The sequence below is a fragment of the Carassius gibelio genome, chromosome B20 (assembly GCF_023724105.1).
Source record: "Carassius gibelio isolate Cgi1373 ecotype wild population from Czech Republic chromosome B20, carGib1.2-hapl.c, whole genome shotgun sequence".
Taxonomy (NCBI): Eukaryota; Metazoa; Chordata; class Actinopteri; order Cypriniformes; family Cyprinidae; genus Carassius; species Carassius gibelio.
In genome coordinates, this window is record NC_068415.1 from 601,930 (window position 1) to 622,353 (window position 20,424).

The 20,424-nt window shown below is 42.4% G+C and overlaps 1 protein-coding gene and 1 long non-coding RNA gene across 5 annotated transcripts in view; both read right to left on the reverse strand.

The window, feature by feature from the left end:
- Nucleotides 1-2,871, reverse strand: part of LOC127984411 (uncharacterized) — a 4,777-nt gene extending 1,906 nt beyond the window's left edge. For 2 of the 3 annotated variants that reach the window (XR_008160590.1, XR_008160589.1), the window contains exons 1-3: nt 2,778-2,871; nt 2,095-2,193; nt 1-1,320 (exon numbers count right to left, since the gene is read on the reverse strand). The exon at nt 1-1,320 is cut by the window's left edge. This is a non-coding gene — a long non-coding RNA (uncharacterized LOC127984411). The remainder of the gene's footprint in view (nt 1,321-2,094; nt 2,194-2,777) is intronic. The other variant, XR_008160591.1, reaches the window with a different exon arrangement.
- The window catches only part of LOC127984407 (serine/threonine-protein kinase PAK 5-like), a 52,842-nt gene that overhangs the window by 9,785 nt on the left and 22,633 nt on the right, over nt 1-20,424 (reverse strand). For both annotated transcript variants that reach the window (XM_052587046.1, XM_052587047.1), the window contains 3 exons: nt 11,122-11,940; nt 5,987-6,454; nt 4,409-4,542 (listed from right to left, as the gene is read on the reverse strand). In XM_052587046.1, the coding sequence (XP_052443006.1) occupies nt 4,409-4,542; nt 5,987-6,454; nt 11,122-11,940 (1,421 nt within the window). The remainder of the gene's footprint in view (nt 1-4,408; nt 4,543-5,986; nt 6,455-11,121; nt 11,941-20,424) is intronic.

Genomic DNA, 20,424 nt, shown 5'->3' on the forward strand with positions numbered 1-20,424 from the left:
AACTGGCTCCTACTGACTCTACCCGACTCCATCTGACCCTACCTGACTCTACCTGACTCCACCTGGCTCTACCCAACTCCATCTGGCTCTAACTGACTCCACCTGGATCCAACTGACTCTACCTGACTCCATCCGGCTGTACCTGACTCCATCTAACTCTACCCAACTCCATCTAACTCTACCCGACTACATCTGACTCTACCTGACTCCACCTGGCTCCAACTGACTCTACCCGACTCATCTGACTCTACCTGACTCCATCTAACGCTATCTGACTCGATCTAACTCTACCCGACTTCATCTAACTCTACCCAACTCCATCTGACCCTACCTGACTCTACCTGACTCCACCTGGCTCTACCCAACTCCATCTGACTCTACCTGACTCCACCTGGCTCCAACTGACTCTACCTGACTCCATCCAACACTACCTGACTCCATCTAACTCTACCCAACTCCATCTGACTCTACCTGACACCACCTGGCTCCAACTGACTCTACCTGACTCCATCTGACTCTACCTGATTCCACCTGGCTCCAACTTACTCTACCCGACTCCATCTGACTCTAGCTGACTCCATCTAACTCTACCTGACTCCATCTGACTCTACCTGACTCCATCTGGCTCTACCTGACTCCACCTGGCTCCAACTGACTCTACCCAACTCCATCTGACTCTACCTGACTCCACCTGGCTCCAACTGACTCTACCTGACTCCATCCAACACTACCTGACTCCATCTAACTCTACCCGACTCCATCTAACTCTACCCAACTCCATCTGACTCTACCTGACTCCATCTGATTCCATCTGACTTTATCTGACTCTACCCAACTCCATCTAACTCTACCCAACTCCATCTGACTCTACCTGACACCACCTGGCTCCAACTGACTCTACCTGACTCCATCTGACTCTAGCTGACTCCATCTAACTCTACCCAACTCCATCTGACTCTACCTGACTCCACCTGTCTCCAACCGTCTCCATCTGACTCTAACTGACTCCATCTGACTCTACCTGACTCCATCTAACTCTACCCGACTCCATCTGACTCTACCTGACTCCACCTGGCTCCAATCGACTTTATCCGACTCTACCTGACTCCATCTAACTCTACCCGACTCCATCGTACTCTACCCAACTCCATCTGACTCTACGTGACACCAACTGGCTCCAACTGACTCTACCTGACTCCGTCTGACTCTACCTGATTCCACCTGGCTCCAACTGACTCTACCCGACTCCATCTGACTCTAGCTGACTCCATCTAACTCTACCCGACTCCATCTAACACACCTGACTCCATCTGACTCTACCTGACTCCATCTATCTCTACCCAACTCCAACTGACTCTACCTGACTCCATCTGACTCTAGCTGACTCTAGCTGACTCCATCTAACTCTACCCAACTCCATCTGACTCTACCTGACTCCACCTGTCTCCAACCGTCTCCATCTGACTCTACCTGACTCCATCAGACTCTACCTGACTCCATCTAACTCTACCCGACTCCATCTGACTCTACCTGACTCCACCTGGCTCCAATCGACTTTATCCGACTCTACCTGACTCCATCTAACTCTACCCGACTCCATCTGACTCTACGTGACACCAACTGGCTCCAACTGACTCTACCCGACTCCATCTGACTCTAGCTAACTCCATCTAACTCTACCCGACTCCATCTAACACACCTGACTCCATCTGACTCTAGCTGACTCCATCTAACTCTACCCGACTCCATCTAACACACCTGACTCCATCTGACTCTACCCGACTCCATCTAACTCTACCCGACTCCATCTAACACACCTGACTCCATCTGACTCTACCCGACTCCATCTGACTCTAGCTGACTCCATCTAACTCTACCCGACTCCATCTAACACACCTGACTCCATCTGACTCTACCCGACTCCATCTGACTCTACCCGACTCCATCTGACTCTAGCTGACTCCATCTAACTCTACCCGACTCCATCTGACTCTAGCTGACTCCATCTAACTCTACCCGACTCCATCTAACACACCTGGCTCCAACTGACTCTACCCGACTCCATCTAACTCTATCCGACTCAATCTAACACACCTGACTCCATCTGACTCTACCTGACTCCATCTGACTCTAGCTGACTCCATCTAACTCTACCCGACTCCATCTAACACACCTGACTCCATCTGACTCTACCTGACTCCATCTAACTCTACCCGACTACATCTGACTCTACCTGACTCCATCTGACTCTAGCTGACTCCATCTAACTCTACCCGACTCCATCTGACTCTACGTGACACCAACTGGCTCCAACTGACTCTACCCGACTCCATCTGACTCTAGCTAACTCCATCTAACTCTACCCGACTCCATCTAACACACCTGACTCCATCTGACTCTAGCTGACTCCATCTAACTCTACCCGACTCCATCTAACACACCTGACTCCATCTGACTCTACCCGACTCCATCTAACTCTACCCGACTCCATCTAACACACCTGACTCCATCTGACTCTACCCGACTCCATCTGACTCTAGCTGACTCCATCTAACTCTACCCGACTCCATCTAACACACCTGACTCCATCTGACTCTACCCGACTCCATCTGACTCTACCCGACTCCATCTGACTCTAGCTGACTCCATCTAACTCTACCCGACTCCATCTGACTCTAGCTGACTCCATCTAACTCTACCCGACTCCATCTAACACACCTGGCTCCAACTGACTCTACCCGACTCCATCTAACTCTATCCGACTCAATCTAACACACCTGACTCCATCTGACTCTACCTGACTCCATCTGACTCTAGCTGACTCCATCTAACTCTACCCGACTCCATCTAACACACCTGACTCCATCTGACTCTACCTGACTCCATCTAACTCTACCCGACTACATCTGACTCTACCTGACTCCATCTGACTCTAGCTGACTCCATCTAACTCTACCCGACTCCATCTAACACACCTGACTCCATCTGACTCTACCTGACTCCATCTAACACACCTGGCTCCAACTGACTCTACCCGACTCCATCTGACTCTAGCTGACTCCATCTAACTCTACCCGACTCCATCTAACACACCTGACTCCATCTGACTCTACCTGACTCCATCTAACACACCTGACTCCATCTGACTCTACCTGACTCCATCTAACTCTACCCGACTACGTCTGACTCTACCTGACTCCACCTGACTCCAACCGACTCCACCCAACTAAAAACCACAGCAGTATACAAACAAGAGTAAAGTAACTCAGGTTCAGTTGCTAAGACACAAACTGTAAATCTCATTTGTGTTTAGGTACAACCTCAACATTTATTAATAGGAATGTGGCCAAAACATCTAGAATGTGAACCCTGTTTGACCACCTCGCCTTCTTCTGTCTTTTCATTCTTCTCTTCTATTAATGTCTGCATTATTGTTATACTCTTACATCTTGTATCTCTTATTCATTTTGTAATGTAATTGCTTCTGATTGTAATCTGGATAAGCATTTGAATGTAAGTTTGTGTCAAACATGACACACTGAGATGAGGAGGATTTAAACATTACATATTTTCTGAATATATTTGATACTCAAAAGATAATGGAATTAGTCAAACTAATTCTAGCTAAACGTTAGATGGGATTGGCTGTGAGAATCACATGATGCATCTGCTGATCTGAGCCTTGATTCAGACCCGTGTGTCACTCAGGATGCTGCCTAAGAAGGGATCTGTCCGTGTAGACGTGAGCTTATCTATTAGCGTCTCAAACAGGACAGAAATAAAGCACATCAGAAGCAGAAGCTGCTCTTCCTCTCTATGGTGGTATGGAAGTGTGTCGTGTCAACGGGTCACGCATGTCTCTGAAAGCGTGCAATTACAGTCCAACACCGCACCACACCGAACTGACGAACAACGCCAATTACTGTAATTATGCAGACGCTTCGAGAGCAGAGGCAGCGTTTAAAACAAACTCCACCACAAACTTGCACAATAATAATTAATCACTGGACTATTGTCTCCAGCAGATAATGCTGCACTCAATCCGCTGCATAAATCAGCTAAAGAAGTATAATATTACTCTCAGTTTCATATTAGATCAAAGCTGTTTGTGAAACGTGTTAAACATCTTTATAGTCACATTTATTTATCTAGCGCTTTTAACAATGAGGATTGTGTCAAAGCAACTTTACAGTATGAAATATAAAAATATTATTATTTATCATTGAATTCTGTGATTTCATCATCCAGCTCAGCTCAGTTTAAATCTCTAATCTATAATCTCTCTTAATCATTTTCTCTTTCTTTTGGATCTTGGTTTACTTTGAATCAAAAGATCAGATGAATGCATGAATGAGTCAGTGTGAAATCAGCTAGTTCAGCCTCTGATTCTGATTGGATCGGCTCTTACCTGGTGTGAGTGACGATGTCAGTCAAGGCTCCGCCCTCCAGGAACTCCATCACTACCCAGAGTTCATCACTGACCAGATAACTGTTGTACATGTCCACCACGTTCTCGTGATGGTAGTCTCTCATGATGACCACCTGCAAGCAGATGAACAGGAAAACATCTAGACGCTCTCAAAGACCTGTGTCTGATCATCTCTGCTTCATCATGAATGAAAGCTGAAAATCAATCGAAATAAAACAGCAGTTATTCACATGCAAAGTCTGTGAATGGAGCATATGTACGGTGTTTCTGAGTCAAGTGGCACGAATACTTGCAAATTGTAGTCCACACATGAAAACTGTAGTTAGTAACGTAATCTGGTTTATGTATTCTGACTACTTTTCAACTGGTTTTAAATTTACCATTAAACATACCATATTGATATTAAAAAGCAAAGAGAAAGAAAATACATACATTTTTTTAATACATTAATCTTTGATTAAACCAGAGAACAAGGAGAATTAACAATGAATAATATACTGTCACTGTGTGAATAATATGTTATGTAATCCATAAAAAGTAACTGTAATCTGATTATAAGCATTACAAAATGTAATATACTCTGAATTACGAGTATCTGATTTCGTCATCCAGATTGCATGTAATCAGTTATAGCACTGTGTTGATGTACACGTGAGCAGCTCGTGATGCGTGTTTTCAGTGTCTCGACTCGATCTCTGCATCAGCTGTCAGTCTGTGTCCAAGATAATAAACATTATACATTATATAACCATCTTCCCAAACTTGTAATGAGATGCACATATTACCAAAAATGAAACTTTTTCTGCCAAAATAAATTCATATATTCACATAAATCTAGACAACTATACACACAGTATGAAAATTGTATTTTTAAAGTGGGACTGTAAAAATCTTAAATCTTTATTTTTTTTATTTTACAGAGAAATGTCACACTAGTAATACTTCATATTTTGCTTAATCTTTTCATAATAAGAAGAATTATGAAAGAATTACTTTTAAAAAATAATGATAATTTTATAGACATGTTGATATACAGTTATTCAGACACCTTCAACATTTCTCACATTATCAGTTTATTCACTATAGTTCAGTTAAACTGTGTCAGAACAAATTCATCTCAGTCATGTCAGATAACTTTGATAGAAAGGTATGTAATGAATTCTGTTGAATAGCTGTTAAATTTAAGAACACAATTAGATAAAACCAATTTAGCTGAATCTCCAAGCACTGCTTCATTGTGTTCAGTCTGTGGCGTATAAAGATCACATTAGCAATTAAAGAAAAAAACACTTGAGCTAAACATGCTCAGGTCAATGTGTCTAAATAATTGTAGCTAACAATTTTTACTGTAAGTCCACTGTATGAAGAATTTATTGGTATAATGTGTCACACCTTACTTTATTTTGCTATCCTCACTTACTTAAATGAATTATTGTGTCCTGCACCCATTAGCAAAAAAATCTTAAGGAGTTATATCTGATGTCTTATATACTTTTGGTTTGACTGTTTAAACACCGCACAGCTCTTGTTTGTTGAGCAGGATATCTGCGCGCTCACCTCGTTGAACAGAAGTTCCCTCCGCTGCTGTTTCCTCAGGTCCATCTTCTTCACAGCCACCTGTTTGCCGCTGTGCTTCTCGGTGGCGATGCACACGATGCCCGTGGATCCCTCGCCGATCTTCAGGAAGTTGTCCAGATACTCGCGCGGGTCGCCGGGGTTCACCACCAGCTGCAGCGCGGCGCGGAACTGTTCGTGGGACACCCTGCAGGGGGGCTGCTCGGAGGACGAGCCCCAGCTGGGCGGAGGATAGGCCCCGGGCCCCGGGATGAAGGGCGAGGAGGGCTGTGAGTGTGCTCCCTGGGGGGTGTAGGGGGGGCTGGGCTGGGGCGGGCGGTAGTGGTACTGGAGACCGGACGGGTAACAGGGTTTGCCGTGGCTCTGAGGTAGTTTGAAGGGAACGCGCTGATACGTCTCGGGCCCCGGCCCCTTCAGACCCCCATCACGGGCCCCGCGCTCGTACTCGCCCTGTCTCGTCCAAACACAAAACATCATGGGCATCATTAGGGTTGGATATTGCTTGAATTTCGTCAATTCCGATTCCCAGTTTAAATTCTAATTTGGTTAAAATCAGACATTTAGATATCAAACATATTTATTTTGTGTCTCTTTTTGCAAAAGTTTCATAGCTGAAGTGAACTGAAATAAAGATTTTACAACAAGTATCCCATTCCTGCCGTCAAGTATACGGTTCTGGAATTGGAATTGGTTTTCGATTCCCAACCCTAGGGCTCATTTATAAAATGTTGCACAGAAACCTTCCCAAATTAGAGTTTATGATCATTTCTCAAATATGCATACGTGTGATTCATAGAATGAATGTACGCACAGAAAACAAAACGCACGTATGGTTCTCTTTCAGATGTGAAATCTCTGGTGAACTTAAGTGTAAATAAATGGTTTCCGCTCTCTGCCTTGTAAACCACTCTTAATTAATGTCATTAACAAATTAAAGATCACCAATCATCATCTAAATTCTTTAATTCAGAACAGCAAGCTGCAAGAACAGATCACATTTCCAGAAACCTGTGTTACTCCGACACAAGAGAGTGTGTACGTCTGCTCAGACACTGATGTGACACTAAACACTTCTCCACGTCGACATCTTTCACAAATATGAGCGCTGACGTGGATTTAAGCACACATACAATCTAAGATTAAATCTGAGTTTTATAAATGAGGCTCCATAAGTGAAAAATGCAGACAGGAACAGCAGCAGAAAACACCACACAATATTTATGATCAATAACAGTTTAAATCATCTGTTTTCTGTGTGAATCTGTGTTAAAGTGTAATGTATTTCTGTGATGCTCCGCTGTATTTTCAGCATCATTCCTCCAGTCTTCAGTGTCACATGATCTTCAGAAATCAGAATAATATGATGATTTACTGCTCAAGAAACACTTCTCAAAACAGTTTTATTAATCAATGATGCATTAAATTAATCAAAATGTCAGTAAAGGCATTTATAATGTTACAAAAGATTTCTATTTCAAATAAACTCTTTTCTTTTGAGCTTTATATTCATCTGTGAATCCTTAATAGAATGTATCAGTTTCCACAAAGATATTGAGCAGCACAACTGTGTTCAACATTGATAATAATGTTTCTTGAGCAGCTAATCATATTATTCTGATTTCTGAAGATCACGTGATGCTGAAAATTCAGCTGCACACCACAGAAATAAATTACTTCAGATAGAAAACAGCTGTTTTAAATCATAATAATACATTCAAATAGTAATAATATTTCAAGAGTTCTTTCAAAAACACTGAAAATGTAGTTATTACTTTTTATTACAGAAATGACTACTTAATAACTGAAGCTCTGACTGTTAGCGTATGTGCTACACAGCTACACAGTGAGATGTTTCCAGCGTGTGTTCAGTGAGAAGCAGAATAAAGCATCAGAAACACGACCGATCTGACTCTCGGGGTCACGGTGGGCCGCAGATTGAATTATTCCCACCACGCCCCGAACACAGAACGATGACACGACACGGATCGTCATCTGAGCGCCTGATGATGAGAGCATCGGCGGTAATTATATCGGTGGACTCGTTTAATCAATCATCCCGGCGAGGCTGTTTATGGGCCGGAGAGAGTCCCGAGACCTCCTTTCCCAACCGCTGGCTGATCCGTGTTCGTTAAATGCACATTAATCTGAATTTGGCAGAGTAATCAACAACCCAACTGGAGTGTGAAATTGAATTCTGTGGTGGAACACGCCGCCGTGGCTTTTGTGCAAGGCCTGCAGAAAAGGAAGGTGCCACAACATCAGTTCATCACAATGAGCGGAGCGTGCACGAGTTCCCAAGTCCCCGAGCTGTCGGCCTTTAACGGCCCCAGATTCCCAGCAGCGCTCACAAAACGCTGGGCTCGCTGAAAGTGACCGAGTCGAGGTGAATGAGAAAGAAAGAGGTTCATTATGACACCGCTGAGACGAGACTGATGGGAGTTCAGCCTGAATCACAGCCATCTCTCTCTCTCACACACACACACACACACTCACACACACATAAACACACACACACACTCACACACACGACTGTTCTGCTCAATACGTGCGACATACAGTACAACACCGCTGTGAACATCAACCAAACACGCTCATATTTCATCCCAAACATCAGCAGGAAGATGCAGTGGATGACACATTTACGCACAAATTTCACATTTAATCATTAACACTGTGAATTCAGATCTTTAAGAACACACTAGATGAGCTGAGTTTGCAACTAAATGCTAACTGAGCTGAGGTTAGGGACAGGGTTAGGGTTAGGGTCAGGGTCAGGGTTAGGGTCAGGGTCAGGGTCAGGGTCAGGGTCAGGGTTAGGGTTAGGGTTAGGGTCAGGGTCAGGGTCAGGGTTAGGGTCAGGGTCAGTAGAATACGTTGGTTATACTACACTTACAGTCAGCATGTTGTGGACCCATCACAATACAGTGGCCTGAATTTAACTTGTGCTGTTTTCAAAATGTTGTTCAGACCAGACAAAGATTTCAGGATGAAAATATTAACAACATTCAGTTTTTTAATGAATCTTGCAGATTCTGCAGGGGGCATAATTTTATGTTGCTGTATATCCATGAATTATTCAGTGGCCAAATGCACTTATAATGCGGACGGTGTAAACACATCTGCCATGCAAATACAACACGCCTTGATGGGGAATATTTATTTTTTATATTGAATATTAAATATTTATTATGCAGTTTTGCTGCCACAATATATTTAAATAAAACCACAGATCTGTGTCAGAATAAATGTGTTTTTGGCAGTGAAAATGTGTTATAAATGAAGAGAGATAAATACATTTATTGTTTCTCTCTTCTGATTCTTCATGAGATTCACCTGCTGATGGTAATGGTTGGATTAAATACAAATTTATTTATTTTATTATTTTTTAATGAATGTTGCTGATTCTACGGGAGTGCAAGTTATTTTACTATCATTAGGACACTATTATAGTTTTTATTAACCAGTGTTTGTATTATCAACTATCACATTTTTCTCTTTTCTGTTTTTGAGTAAATTTTTGCTAAAGTTTTACTAATTTTGTTGTGTTTGTGAATTTTTGAGAAAATGCCAGGCAACTAGATGATGGTTGTTTCCGATGATGTTTACTTATATTTGTTTAAATAACAATATGCATATTTTTTATTTTAGTTGTAATTTTAATTTTAAACTATATTAACCCTGATGTAAATCTGTGTGGCAGTAAACTGAGGAGTTATCGTGGAAGTGGTCTTATACACTTCTGATGCGGGCGGATTACAGTAAATGTCTGTGAAGTGAATGACAAGCGTGCATCACAGTTCAGAGCTCAAGTGTGTGTGAATGAAGCTCTGGGATGAGACGCTGTTATCGAGGAGATGCTACGCTTCCATTAATTGATTCGTGCGCCGCTCTCATGAGTAATTCTGTGTCTCCGGCCGCCGCGCTCTTTTCACGGGTGAGGAGATTAAGAACTGACACCAGATCCATCACGGAGCCGGTGCTGAGAGATAATACGCCCTACACGGCCTGCGGGTGAGGAGCGCACAGTGTATCTGCAGCCTTTAACTCAATACAGCTGGAAACTTCCATTGGGAGCAATGCAGCATTAGTACAGGAACCGGAGGTGCAGGAACTGAGCTCTAATGCAGTGTAAAAACACCTGTCAAATGCATCAGATTAGATCTTTAAAAACGCACCGGAGGAACTGAATTCATGCTGTTTTAAAATAAAATGTTATTCAGAGAGGACAAAGGTTTTTGGGGGGTAAAATTATGCTTTAAAAATTCTTCATGATGATGGTGAAAGTAAGACTAAATACAAAACAACATGCCATTTTTAATGCATCTTTTAGATTCAGGGGGTGTAAATTTATGCTGTAATATTCTGAGGAGTTATTCGTTGGCCTAATACACTTCTAATGTGCAAAGCAGATCAAATAGAAGTATTTGCCAAATGCATGAAATCAGATCTTAAAAAACATACTTGAAGTTTAATGATGTGGAGATTCTGCAGATGTACATTTCTGTTGCAATATATTGAGGAAGTATTGAGGAAGTGGCCTAATACTCTTCTAATGTGGAAAGTGCGTGAAATACAATGTAAAATCATTTGCCAAATGCAAATGCACCACTCCTTATTTATATTAAAGTGATTGTCATTAATTACTCACCCTCATATCTTTAAAAACCCTGTAAGACCTTCATTCATCTTCGGGAACACAAATGAAGATATTTTCTATTAAATCCGAGAGCTTTCTATCCCTCCATACACAGCAATGCAACTGAAATGTTCCCAGACACAGAAACATATCACGGACATCGGTAAAACGGTCCATGTGACATAAATGATTTCATATCACATCCGTTTTATCGCACACTTTTACTGCCACAAGATTTTTGAGCAAAACAAGATCTCCACGGAGCCTTTTAATCCAAAAGAGAACTGTATTTCACCTGTATCATCACATGCAAATGTCGCTTCATCAGTAGCGGTTCACTTTGGCAAATCTGGATTTATCTTGCATTGACTGCTCCAGAGAATCACACAAACTAACATCCCTAATGCACTAGTGATATGATGCCCCTGCAGGACAATAAAAGCCAAACCCATCATTAGAAGGAGGCTGATTTCATCTTTACCTTGCCCATGACGAGTGAAGACGTGTTCTCGGACAGTCTGGGGTACGTGTACGAGCTGTACGGCCCCTGCGGCGCAGCTTTAAATGCACTGATGCCGTAGGGTTGGCTGGGCTCCTGCAGGCCTGACCCCGAGCGAGAGCGCTGACGGATGGCCGGCTGGGGGCTCGTCTGACTGATGTAAGAGGACTTGGGTCTCTTGTCATAGTCCTCTCTCAGTCCAGCTCCGTATCCCCAGTCTCCGTCGGGATAGTTCATCTGTCCGCTGTGGACGGAGACACGCGACGGCGTTCCCAGCGGATGCTCCCGATAGTCCTGACTGGATCCGCCCAGAGAGGCGCGGTAGTAGTCCCTGCGGCCGCCCATGGCCATCTCAGCGGTGGACAGCCGCATCTTGCTCTCCAGGTAAGCGTGGTAGTCCGGTGGCATCTTGGCGTAGTCCGAGGACTTCTGCGGCATGGCGTCGGGATAGAAGGGGCTGCGGATGGGATGGCCGTTCTGTCTGAGAGAGAAGCGGTAGTGCCGTCCGACCGCCATCTCACTGTCATGGCCACCTCGGTCACGGTACGCCTCTAGAGAGAAGTCTTTACTGCTGTCCAGGTCGCAGGAGAAGCGGCCGTAATAGTGTCCGAAGCCGTTCTCCTCTGGTCCGCCGGCGTTGGACGTGGACGCAGATGATGGCTTACTCCCGCTGGACTGATGGGCTCCAGGTGGACTCTCTTTCCTCAGAGAGTTGGAGCGGGTGACGGAGATGCTGTCAAACTCCTCCAGCAGGCCGTTGATGGAGGTGTCCTTGGGCGGCCGGCTCCCGCGGACGATGGTCTGAAAGAGAAGACAGGAGCGTCAGTGAGGCACAGAGAGGAACAAGAAGGTCTACAGTGCTGGCCCAAATGATTATAACACTAGTATTGAAAGTAGCTAAAAATTGTTTTAAGTCAGTTTCTATCTTTTGCTGTAGTGTGTCAGTAGGATTTATCAGTTTACATTTCCAAACATTCATTTAATTGTAATAATGCAGTGAGATTTTTGTGCTCCACACAGAGATGTGATCTGATCATCATCAGTCTGTCTGGAATGGATTATTACAATGAATGCTAAATGAATGTTTGGAAATGTAAACTGATATTTCCTACTGACACACTACAGCAGAATATATTTTTTAAGCCGGTAAAAGCACTAGTGTTCTAATCATTTGAGCCACCACTGTATATTTGGACAGACATCAGTGGGAGTGGGATCAGAAAACGTTTGGCAGTGGTGCAATTACAAGCATAGAATCACAGCATTGCTGATCTCATCCCACTGCTGCTTAAGCACTTTACACAGCTGCATCGTGACGCACCGCAGAATAAACCTCCAACAGACCCAAAGTACAGGAGAACCACGAGCTGAAGGCACGATGGAAGGGTTTTCCTAAAGTAGTCTTCCAAAACTACACCACAATTACATGTGCAGAAACACAAAACAAGTCTTTTCATATTTTCATACAGATTGGCCTAAACCAGGTAAAAGCCAATCCCACACACACAATTATTTCAAGAACTGATCACTGAAAGGTTCTTTGGGCAACCAAAAATTGTTCTATGGTTTTATGACATTGCTGTAAAAAAGAGCTTTTAAATCCCTTGCTTTTATCCATTATTTATCCGCATTATTTTAAAGGAACTGCTGCTGTATGCAGACAAATTGTGATTATTTTCTATGTAAATGATCAAATCTTAAAAGAAGAGACTCTATTTCTAGCCATTACTGTACAGTATGTGACGTATGCAGCTTCAGTAAAGAGTGGGATCTAGACCTGCATCTCTGACCTCATTCAGGTGACATCAGACGACCTGATCGAAAACTAGAACAAAAGCTAGATTAAAGATCCAGCCAAAGCTACATGAATCTATAATGAAAATTATTATCGTAGGTTCTTCAGATTAATGTTTTGGTTCAATGGTTCTTTGAAGGATGAAAACATATTGTAGAAGTTTTTCTAACCAACCAGAAAACAACTCTAAAGGATCTTAAGAAACTTCTTCTAGGGCTTTGTGCTGGAAATGCCTTTTGGTTCTGATTGATCTTCAGGTTGATTTCTTTAATATGAAGATAAACTCATGAAAAGCTGAGACACAGTTGAGAGCAGGATGAGATCTAAGCAGTTGGATGCACATCATTTTCAGATGAAGGTCCGTATTAAACTTTTACTCTGAAGCTCGACAGATGAATGTCATCAAACACAAATGTGAAGAGAGGAGCTCATAAACTTCACAGTAGGAGTTTCAGCACAGGAAGAGGAAATACATCTCCTGAATGGGCCAGTGTCCTCCTCACATCCATCTCTTTAATGTGTGTGTCACCAGTGCTCTCTGAGCTCGATCCCTATCTGAGGAGAGTAGGATCCTCTGATCCACTACACTGCCACTAACACTCGCTCACACTCGTTCATGCTAATACTCACAGTCACTCACACTCGTTCATGCTCACACTCAGACGATCAGAATCACACTCGCTCATGCTAATACTCACACTCGCTCACACTCGTTCATGCTCACACTCAGACGATCAGAATCACGCTCGCTCATGCTAATACTCACACTCGCTTACACTCGTTCATGCTCACACTCAGACGATCAGAATCACGCTCGCTCATGCTAATACTCACACTCGCTCACACTCGTTCATGCTAATACTCACAGTCACTCACACTCGTTCATGCTAATACTCACAGTCACTCACACTCGTTCATGCTCACACTCAGACGATCAGAATCACACTCGCTCATGCTAATACTCACACTCGCTCACACTCGTTCATGCTCACACTCAGACGATCAGAATCACGCTCTCTCATGCTAATACTCACACTCGCTCACACTCGTTCATGCTCACACTCAGACGATCAGAATCACACTCGCTCATGCTAATACTCACACTCGCTCACACTCGTTCATGCTCACACTCAGACGATCAGAATCACGCTCGCTCATGCTAATACTCACACTCGCTCACACTCGTTCATGCTAATACTCACAGTCACTCACACTCGTTCATGCTAATACTCACAGTCACTCACACTCGTTCATGCTCACACTCAGACGATCAGAATCACACTCGCTCATGCTAATACTCACACTCGCTCACACTCGTTCATGCTCACACTCAGACGATCAGAATCACGCTCGCTCATGCTAATACTCACACTCGCTCACACTCGTTCATGCTCACACTCAGACGATCAGAATCACGCTCGCTCATGCTAATACTCACACTCGCTCACACTCGTTCATGCTCACACTCAGACGATCAGAATCACACTCGTTCATGCTAATACTCACAGTCACTCACACTCGTTCATGCTAATACTCACAGTCACTCACACTCGTTCATGCTCACACTCAGACGATCAGAATCACACTCGTTCATGCTAATACTCACAGTCACTCACACTCGTTCATGCTCACACTCAGACGATCAGAATCACACTCGCTCATGCTAATACTCACACTCGCTCACACTCGTTCATGCTCACACTCAGACGATCAGAATCACGCTCGCTCATGCTAATACTCACACTCGCTCACACTCGTTCATGCTAATACTCACAGTCACTCACACTCGTTCATGCTCACACTCAGACGATCAGAATCACACTCGCTCATGCTAATACTCACACTCGCTCACACTCGTTCATGCTCACACTCAGACGATCAGAATCACGCTCGCTCATGCTAATACTCACACTCGCTCACACTCGTTCATGCTCACACTCAGACGATCAGAATCACACTCGCTCATGCTAATACTCACACTCGCTCACACTCGTTCACGCTCACACTCAGACGATCAGAATCACGCTCGCTCGTGCTAATACTCACACTCGCTCACACTTACTCATGCTAACACAAGTCAAGTCACATCTATTTATCTAGCACTTTTATCAATACAGAGTGTGTGTGTGTCAAAGCAGTTTCAAATAGAAACATAGTGTATCAATCATACAAAATGAAAGTAGTAAACACTAAATTGTCAGTTTAAAGTAGTTCATCATTGAATTCAGTGATGTCATTGTCCAGCTCAGTTCAGTTTAAATCACTGGATACGAGGTGTCACCATCTAAGCAAGCCAGAGGAACCAAAACTCCATCGGTGACAGAATGGAGAACACACACTAACACACACTGACGAGTGGGGCGGGACCGAGAGCCGTGGAGCGATTGGGAAGAGCGACACCTGCTCCACTCTCCGGTCTCGAGTCCCACGGAGGAGATCAGAAGGATACAAAAGAGGACGAGAGAGGACCAGACCTGGGCTTTATTTTGTGTTCGGTTTTTGTTTGTGCGCGGCAGTCACACTAATCACACTCATAACCACTGACACTCACACTAACACTCACTCACACCTGCTCATTCACACTCACGTTCACTCGCACTAACACATACCCACTCACACTCACTTCATGCATATAAAGTGCTCTTGTACTGGGGGGTTGCTAGTGTGTTGCTATGCAGTTGCATGATATGGTTATTTATGGGTTTGAAAGTGCTATATAAATCAAATTTACATGAGTTAAGGTTACAAATCATCATTCTGTCATCCTTTATCCCCCTAATCATTTGTTCAAACCTCTTTCTTCAGTAAAACAACCTCGGACCCTGATTCCTTTCATTATATCAAAATTATGATTTGACATTTTTACAAATATATTTTGTGTTTAGCAAAAGAAAGACATGAGGTTAAATAATGACCGAATGATCTGTTTTGTTGGACTACTGAAACGGTAAAAAATGCTTTAAAAGTATGAAACTCTCTCTGTTTTAATGCATGGTGCTGCAGTGCAGTGTGATGTTAGTAATTGTGCTGCTGCTGAGACGGCTGGAGGTGACGGAGGTTAATGATGTGTCGAATCTGTCATCTGCATCACTCCTGTGAATGAGCTGGCCATGTTTGGGCCGTTTGGAGGTGTTAGCATTAGCTCTGTATGACAGCAGCTATATTTCAGCGGGTGCGTCTCCGCTCTGTCGTGTGGCGATAAGCAGTTATAGATCCAGTGGCGTTGAGCATCTCGAGGAAAGTACGGTATGGCCTCGTCTGCAGATAAGCCAGTATTAACCTTGAGCGTAATGAAGTGTGCGGTGGTGTGATGTAATTAATGACTCTGCCCTCGGCTGCTACGCTGCTGACTATACTGACGGTGTTCCCTGCGTACAGTGCAGCCGGCCAATGACCACGCAGCATCCTCCGGCCCGATCCGTGCAAACAGAATCTCCAACCACCAATCAGACGCCTCTGACGCGTGTGCTATATCTGCATTGATGTCATGGACATACTGTTCCAGTATTTCACAAGCACACTGTAAAAACACTACAGTAGCAACATGTTCACCTCAGCACGTATATGATGAAAACTCTTATATTTAAGTCAGTAGTGATTTTCATAATACACGTTTCAAAGCAGCTTTACTGAAAATCATGGTGTTAATGTTTATAATATAGCTGGGCAACATTTTACATTTTGTGAGAAAAAAAAACGTAAAAAGTTCAGATACTATTTTAGTACGATTGAATTTTTGTTAATATTTTGAATTAATTTTTACTTTTACATTTTTATTTTAGCTATAGTTTTAGCAAATTTGGTTGTGTATATTAATTCAATTTTAGTAGTTTTTCTTAATACATACATATTTAATATTATCCTTTTTTTTCAAATTAGTTTTGTAGTACACCGAGTTAAACTAAATTAAAATAAGAAATGTTGCACTGGTAACTAATTGAAATGAAATATATATATATATATATGTTTAATTTAATTTCAAGTAACAAAAATGTTTTAATGGGTTTAATTTCAGTTTCAGTTTTAGGTAACTATAATATCCTTTGTTGAGATTTGCTCCATTGTATATATTGTTTTACGTTAGTTTACTTTATGTACATTTACATTATATATAGTCATTTAGCAGATGCTTTAATACAAAGCGACATTACAAATGAGGAGAACAGTAGAAGCAATCAGTGCAACAAGAGAGTAACAGTATACAAGAGCTTTGACAAATCTCGGTTAGACTGCACAGTGCAAGGTTTAAAAACAAAAACAAAAAAAGACCAAACTGAGAAGAATAGAGCAGAATAGAATAGAATAGATAAGTGCTGCTATTAATTGGTCAGGTGCTGGCAACACACACACATAAACACAGCCATCATTATGAGCTGAGTGAATGTTTGCCAAAGCAGAATCCACACACACGCTGCGTGACTGAATATGTGTGTATGTATATAGAGTTGGACATACCTTTATATATCGAGCCAATAAGGTTAAATAAGGACTAATAAGATTTAATAAGATAATGCATGTAATTTCCCTGAACAATGATGGCATTATCATATGATTTACAATGCAAAAAATATCTACATGTCGTTCACTGTAACTAACTGCCAGTAAAATTGACATTTTTCAAAAGGTTTTCAAATCCAAATTGAATTTTTCTTGTTTGAAAGCAGTCATGAAAATGAGCACAAGATCATGATCTGATTTTGTAAAAGTTTGCACAAATTAAGAATGAGAGGAAAATCTCACGCAGTTCAGATGGATTGAGTGAGAAGATTAGAGCTCCTCTGCTGCCCTCTTCTGCTCATCTTCACACACTGCACACACACACACACACACACACACGTTTGTTTTTGTGTAAAGTGTGTTCATCCCATAGGTGTAATGGTTTTTATTCTGTAGAAACTGTATATTCTATGTCCCTTCACCAACCCTACACCTAACCCTAACCCTCACAGGAAACTTTGTGCACTTTTACTTTCTCAAAAAAACTCATTCTGTATGATTTATAAGTGTTTTGAAAAATGGGGACATGGGTTATGTCCTCATAAGTCACTCTCTCCTTGTAATACCTGTGTCATACCCATGTCATTATACAGAGTTGTGTCCTGATATGACACAAAAACAAGAACACACACACACACACACACACACACACAGAAATATATGCACACACACACAGGGTTCACGAGGGTGAAGTACTGGAAGAAGATGTGTTGTCACTCACATCCTCTGATCCAGCAGGAAGTGCTTTGTTCATAGTGAGATCGAGAAGGCAGAGAAATAATGGGATAAATACCAGCATGCTAATTATGCTAACGTCGCAGGGATACGTGACGTCGATACCCACATCTATCATCTATTATCTCTCGGATGGAGTGACACTGACGTTACAGATAAAGTTAAAGAAGCAGACAGCTGCCGTGATCGGTAGGTCAAGGGGGTCAATGGAGGCCACGGAGAGACATCGGGGAGAAAGAGAAACGTTTTCTTCTAGATACACCACTTTCACCCTCTGAATTGTTCGGCACATCCAATGAGACAGTAGTCGGTAAATTCAGGGAGGTGAAGCAGCGTATAAGTCCTTTATACTGTGCCGGTCTATATCTGTGAACCTGGCCCGTCCTGGTCTGGGGTCAGAGACAGGGTCAGGGTCAGGGTCAGCTAGTGTGGATACTCGTCTCAGAGGAGATGTGTGTTCAGGAACAGGAGACAGGAACTAAGGGGAGAGTTCCAGCACGGACGCAGTCAGGAACAAACATCTGGAACGTCAGCCCTCTCTTAATGATGCCCCCCCCATCATGTGCACTCAGAAGTGGACCCTGAGGACTGACCAGTGATGAAGATTCAGGGCTCCTAAACTAGGATTGAGTGTTGTCAAGTTTCCTCTTGTTTAAGAGAGTTACTCTGCTGAAGTCTCCTCTCTCCAGAGCTCAGCTTAGACAGTTTTATTGGTGAAGAAGGCTCCTAGTGTGATCCTCATTAACTCAGAGTCTCTAGCGCTGAGTGTAGTCCGGTCTCCTCTCGTTCTAGAGTCATCATGCTGAAGCCTCCGCTCTTCAGAGCTCAAAAAAGACAGAAAAGAAGATGATGTATTCCACAGCTGCTCTTTCATACCTGCAGTCGCTCATTTGATTACGAGATAGGCTTCATCCTGTTAATGTCAAGTTTATTGTTTTTTCATCCATGTTTCAGACCCTGGACGCGCTGACCGCGGTCCCCAGCGCCCTCTAGAGGACACAGCATCTCATTCCCTATTCTCAGGGACCCAGTGGTCCATAACCTGAGACGTTTTTACTTAAAACAAACAAAAATATCTACCAGTGGGGTTAGAAAAATAAGAAATAATCTTAATTCAAAGGTTAAACAAGATTATTTATCTCACCCACTGGCAGATATTTTTGCTTGTTTTGATGATTGTTTTATCAAGCGAGCTGTGAGGATCTGAGGGAAGGACCTGATTGAAAGCAGTGATGGATGAGTGTTTACGGCTGGGAAAACAAAGCTTTGCTCCACTGACCGCCAGTTACTTTCAAACAGTTTGTATTAAGCTGTAATATAGTAAAACACAGATAGTAAAAGGTGAAATTCAGTAAACACATTATTGATTATGTATGTTTTGTACAGGCAAGCAGATGAAGCCAGAATATAAACACATGTGCTAAGTTTCACATTAAATGGTTTCCCATAAAAAACCATTAGAAGGAAAACACTGAACCATTAAACAGACTGCGTTCATATTCCAGCCTCATGTGAGAATATTACTGTTTTAAATATATTAAGGCACTTTAAGTGTTTTTACAGTGGTTTGTGGAGCTATTTAATGATTGACATGTTGGCGCGGTGCTTAATATGGATTGAAAATGGCCAAAAACTTGCATTCTGTTCACATACCTTTGTTTTATTATTTTAAGAGGTGATCTAAATATTTATGACTGTGAAACAGATGGAGAGTTGAACGGTTTGTTCTATGGAAGTTTCTCCCACTCCGGTCACGTGACTGAAATCTACGAATAGAGACAGCCCTAAATCACACATCAGTGTCACAGACGTATATCTGTAGCAATAGACAACAATACAATGATGAGTCAAAATGACATATTATTCTTTTATTAGCATAATAACATGGTGTTCCATGAATATATTAAGTACATTTCTTACCGTAAATCTAAATGTTTGATTAGTAATATGCATTGCTAAGATCTTCATCTGAACAACTTTAAAGATGATTTTCTCAATATTTAGCTGTTTCTGCTTCCTCAGATTCCAGATTTTCTAATAGTTGTATCTCAGACAGATATTGTCCTCCTCACACACCACCCATCAATGGAGAGATCATTTATTCAGCTTATAAATCTTAATTAAATGTTTTTTTGCTCCAGGGTCACAAATGGCTTTTTCAGCAACAGTTTTTGATTTCAGCTCCGTAACACATTTGGAAACATGTCAAAATCTTGCCTTGCCTGCTTTTACCAGCGATTGGTTTTTGCCCAGTGTTT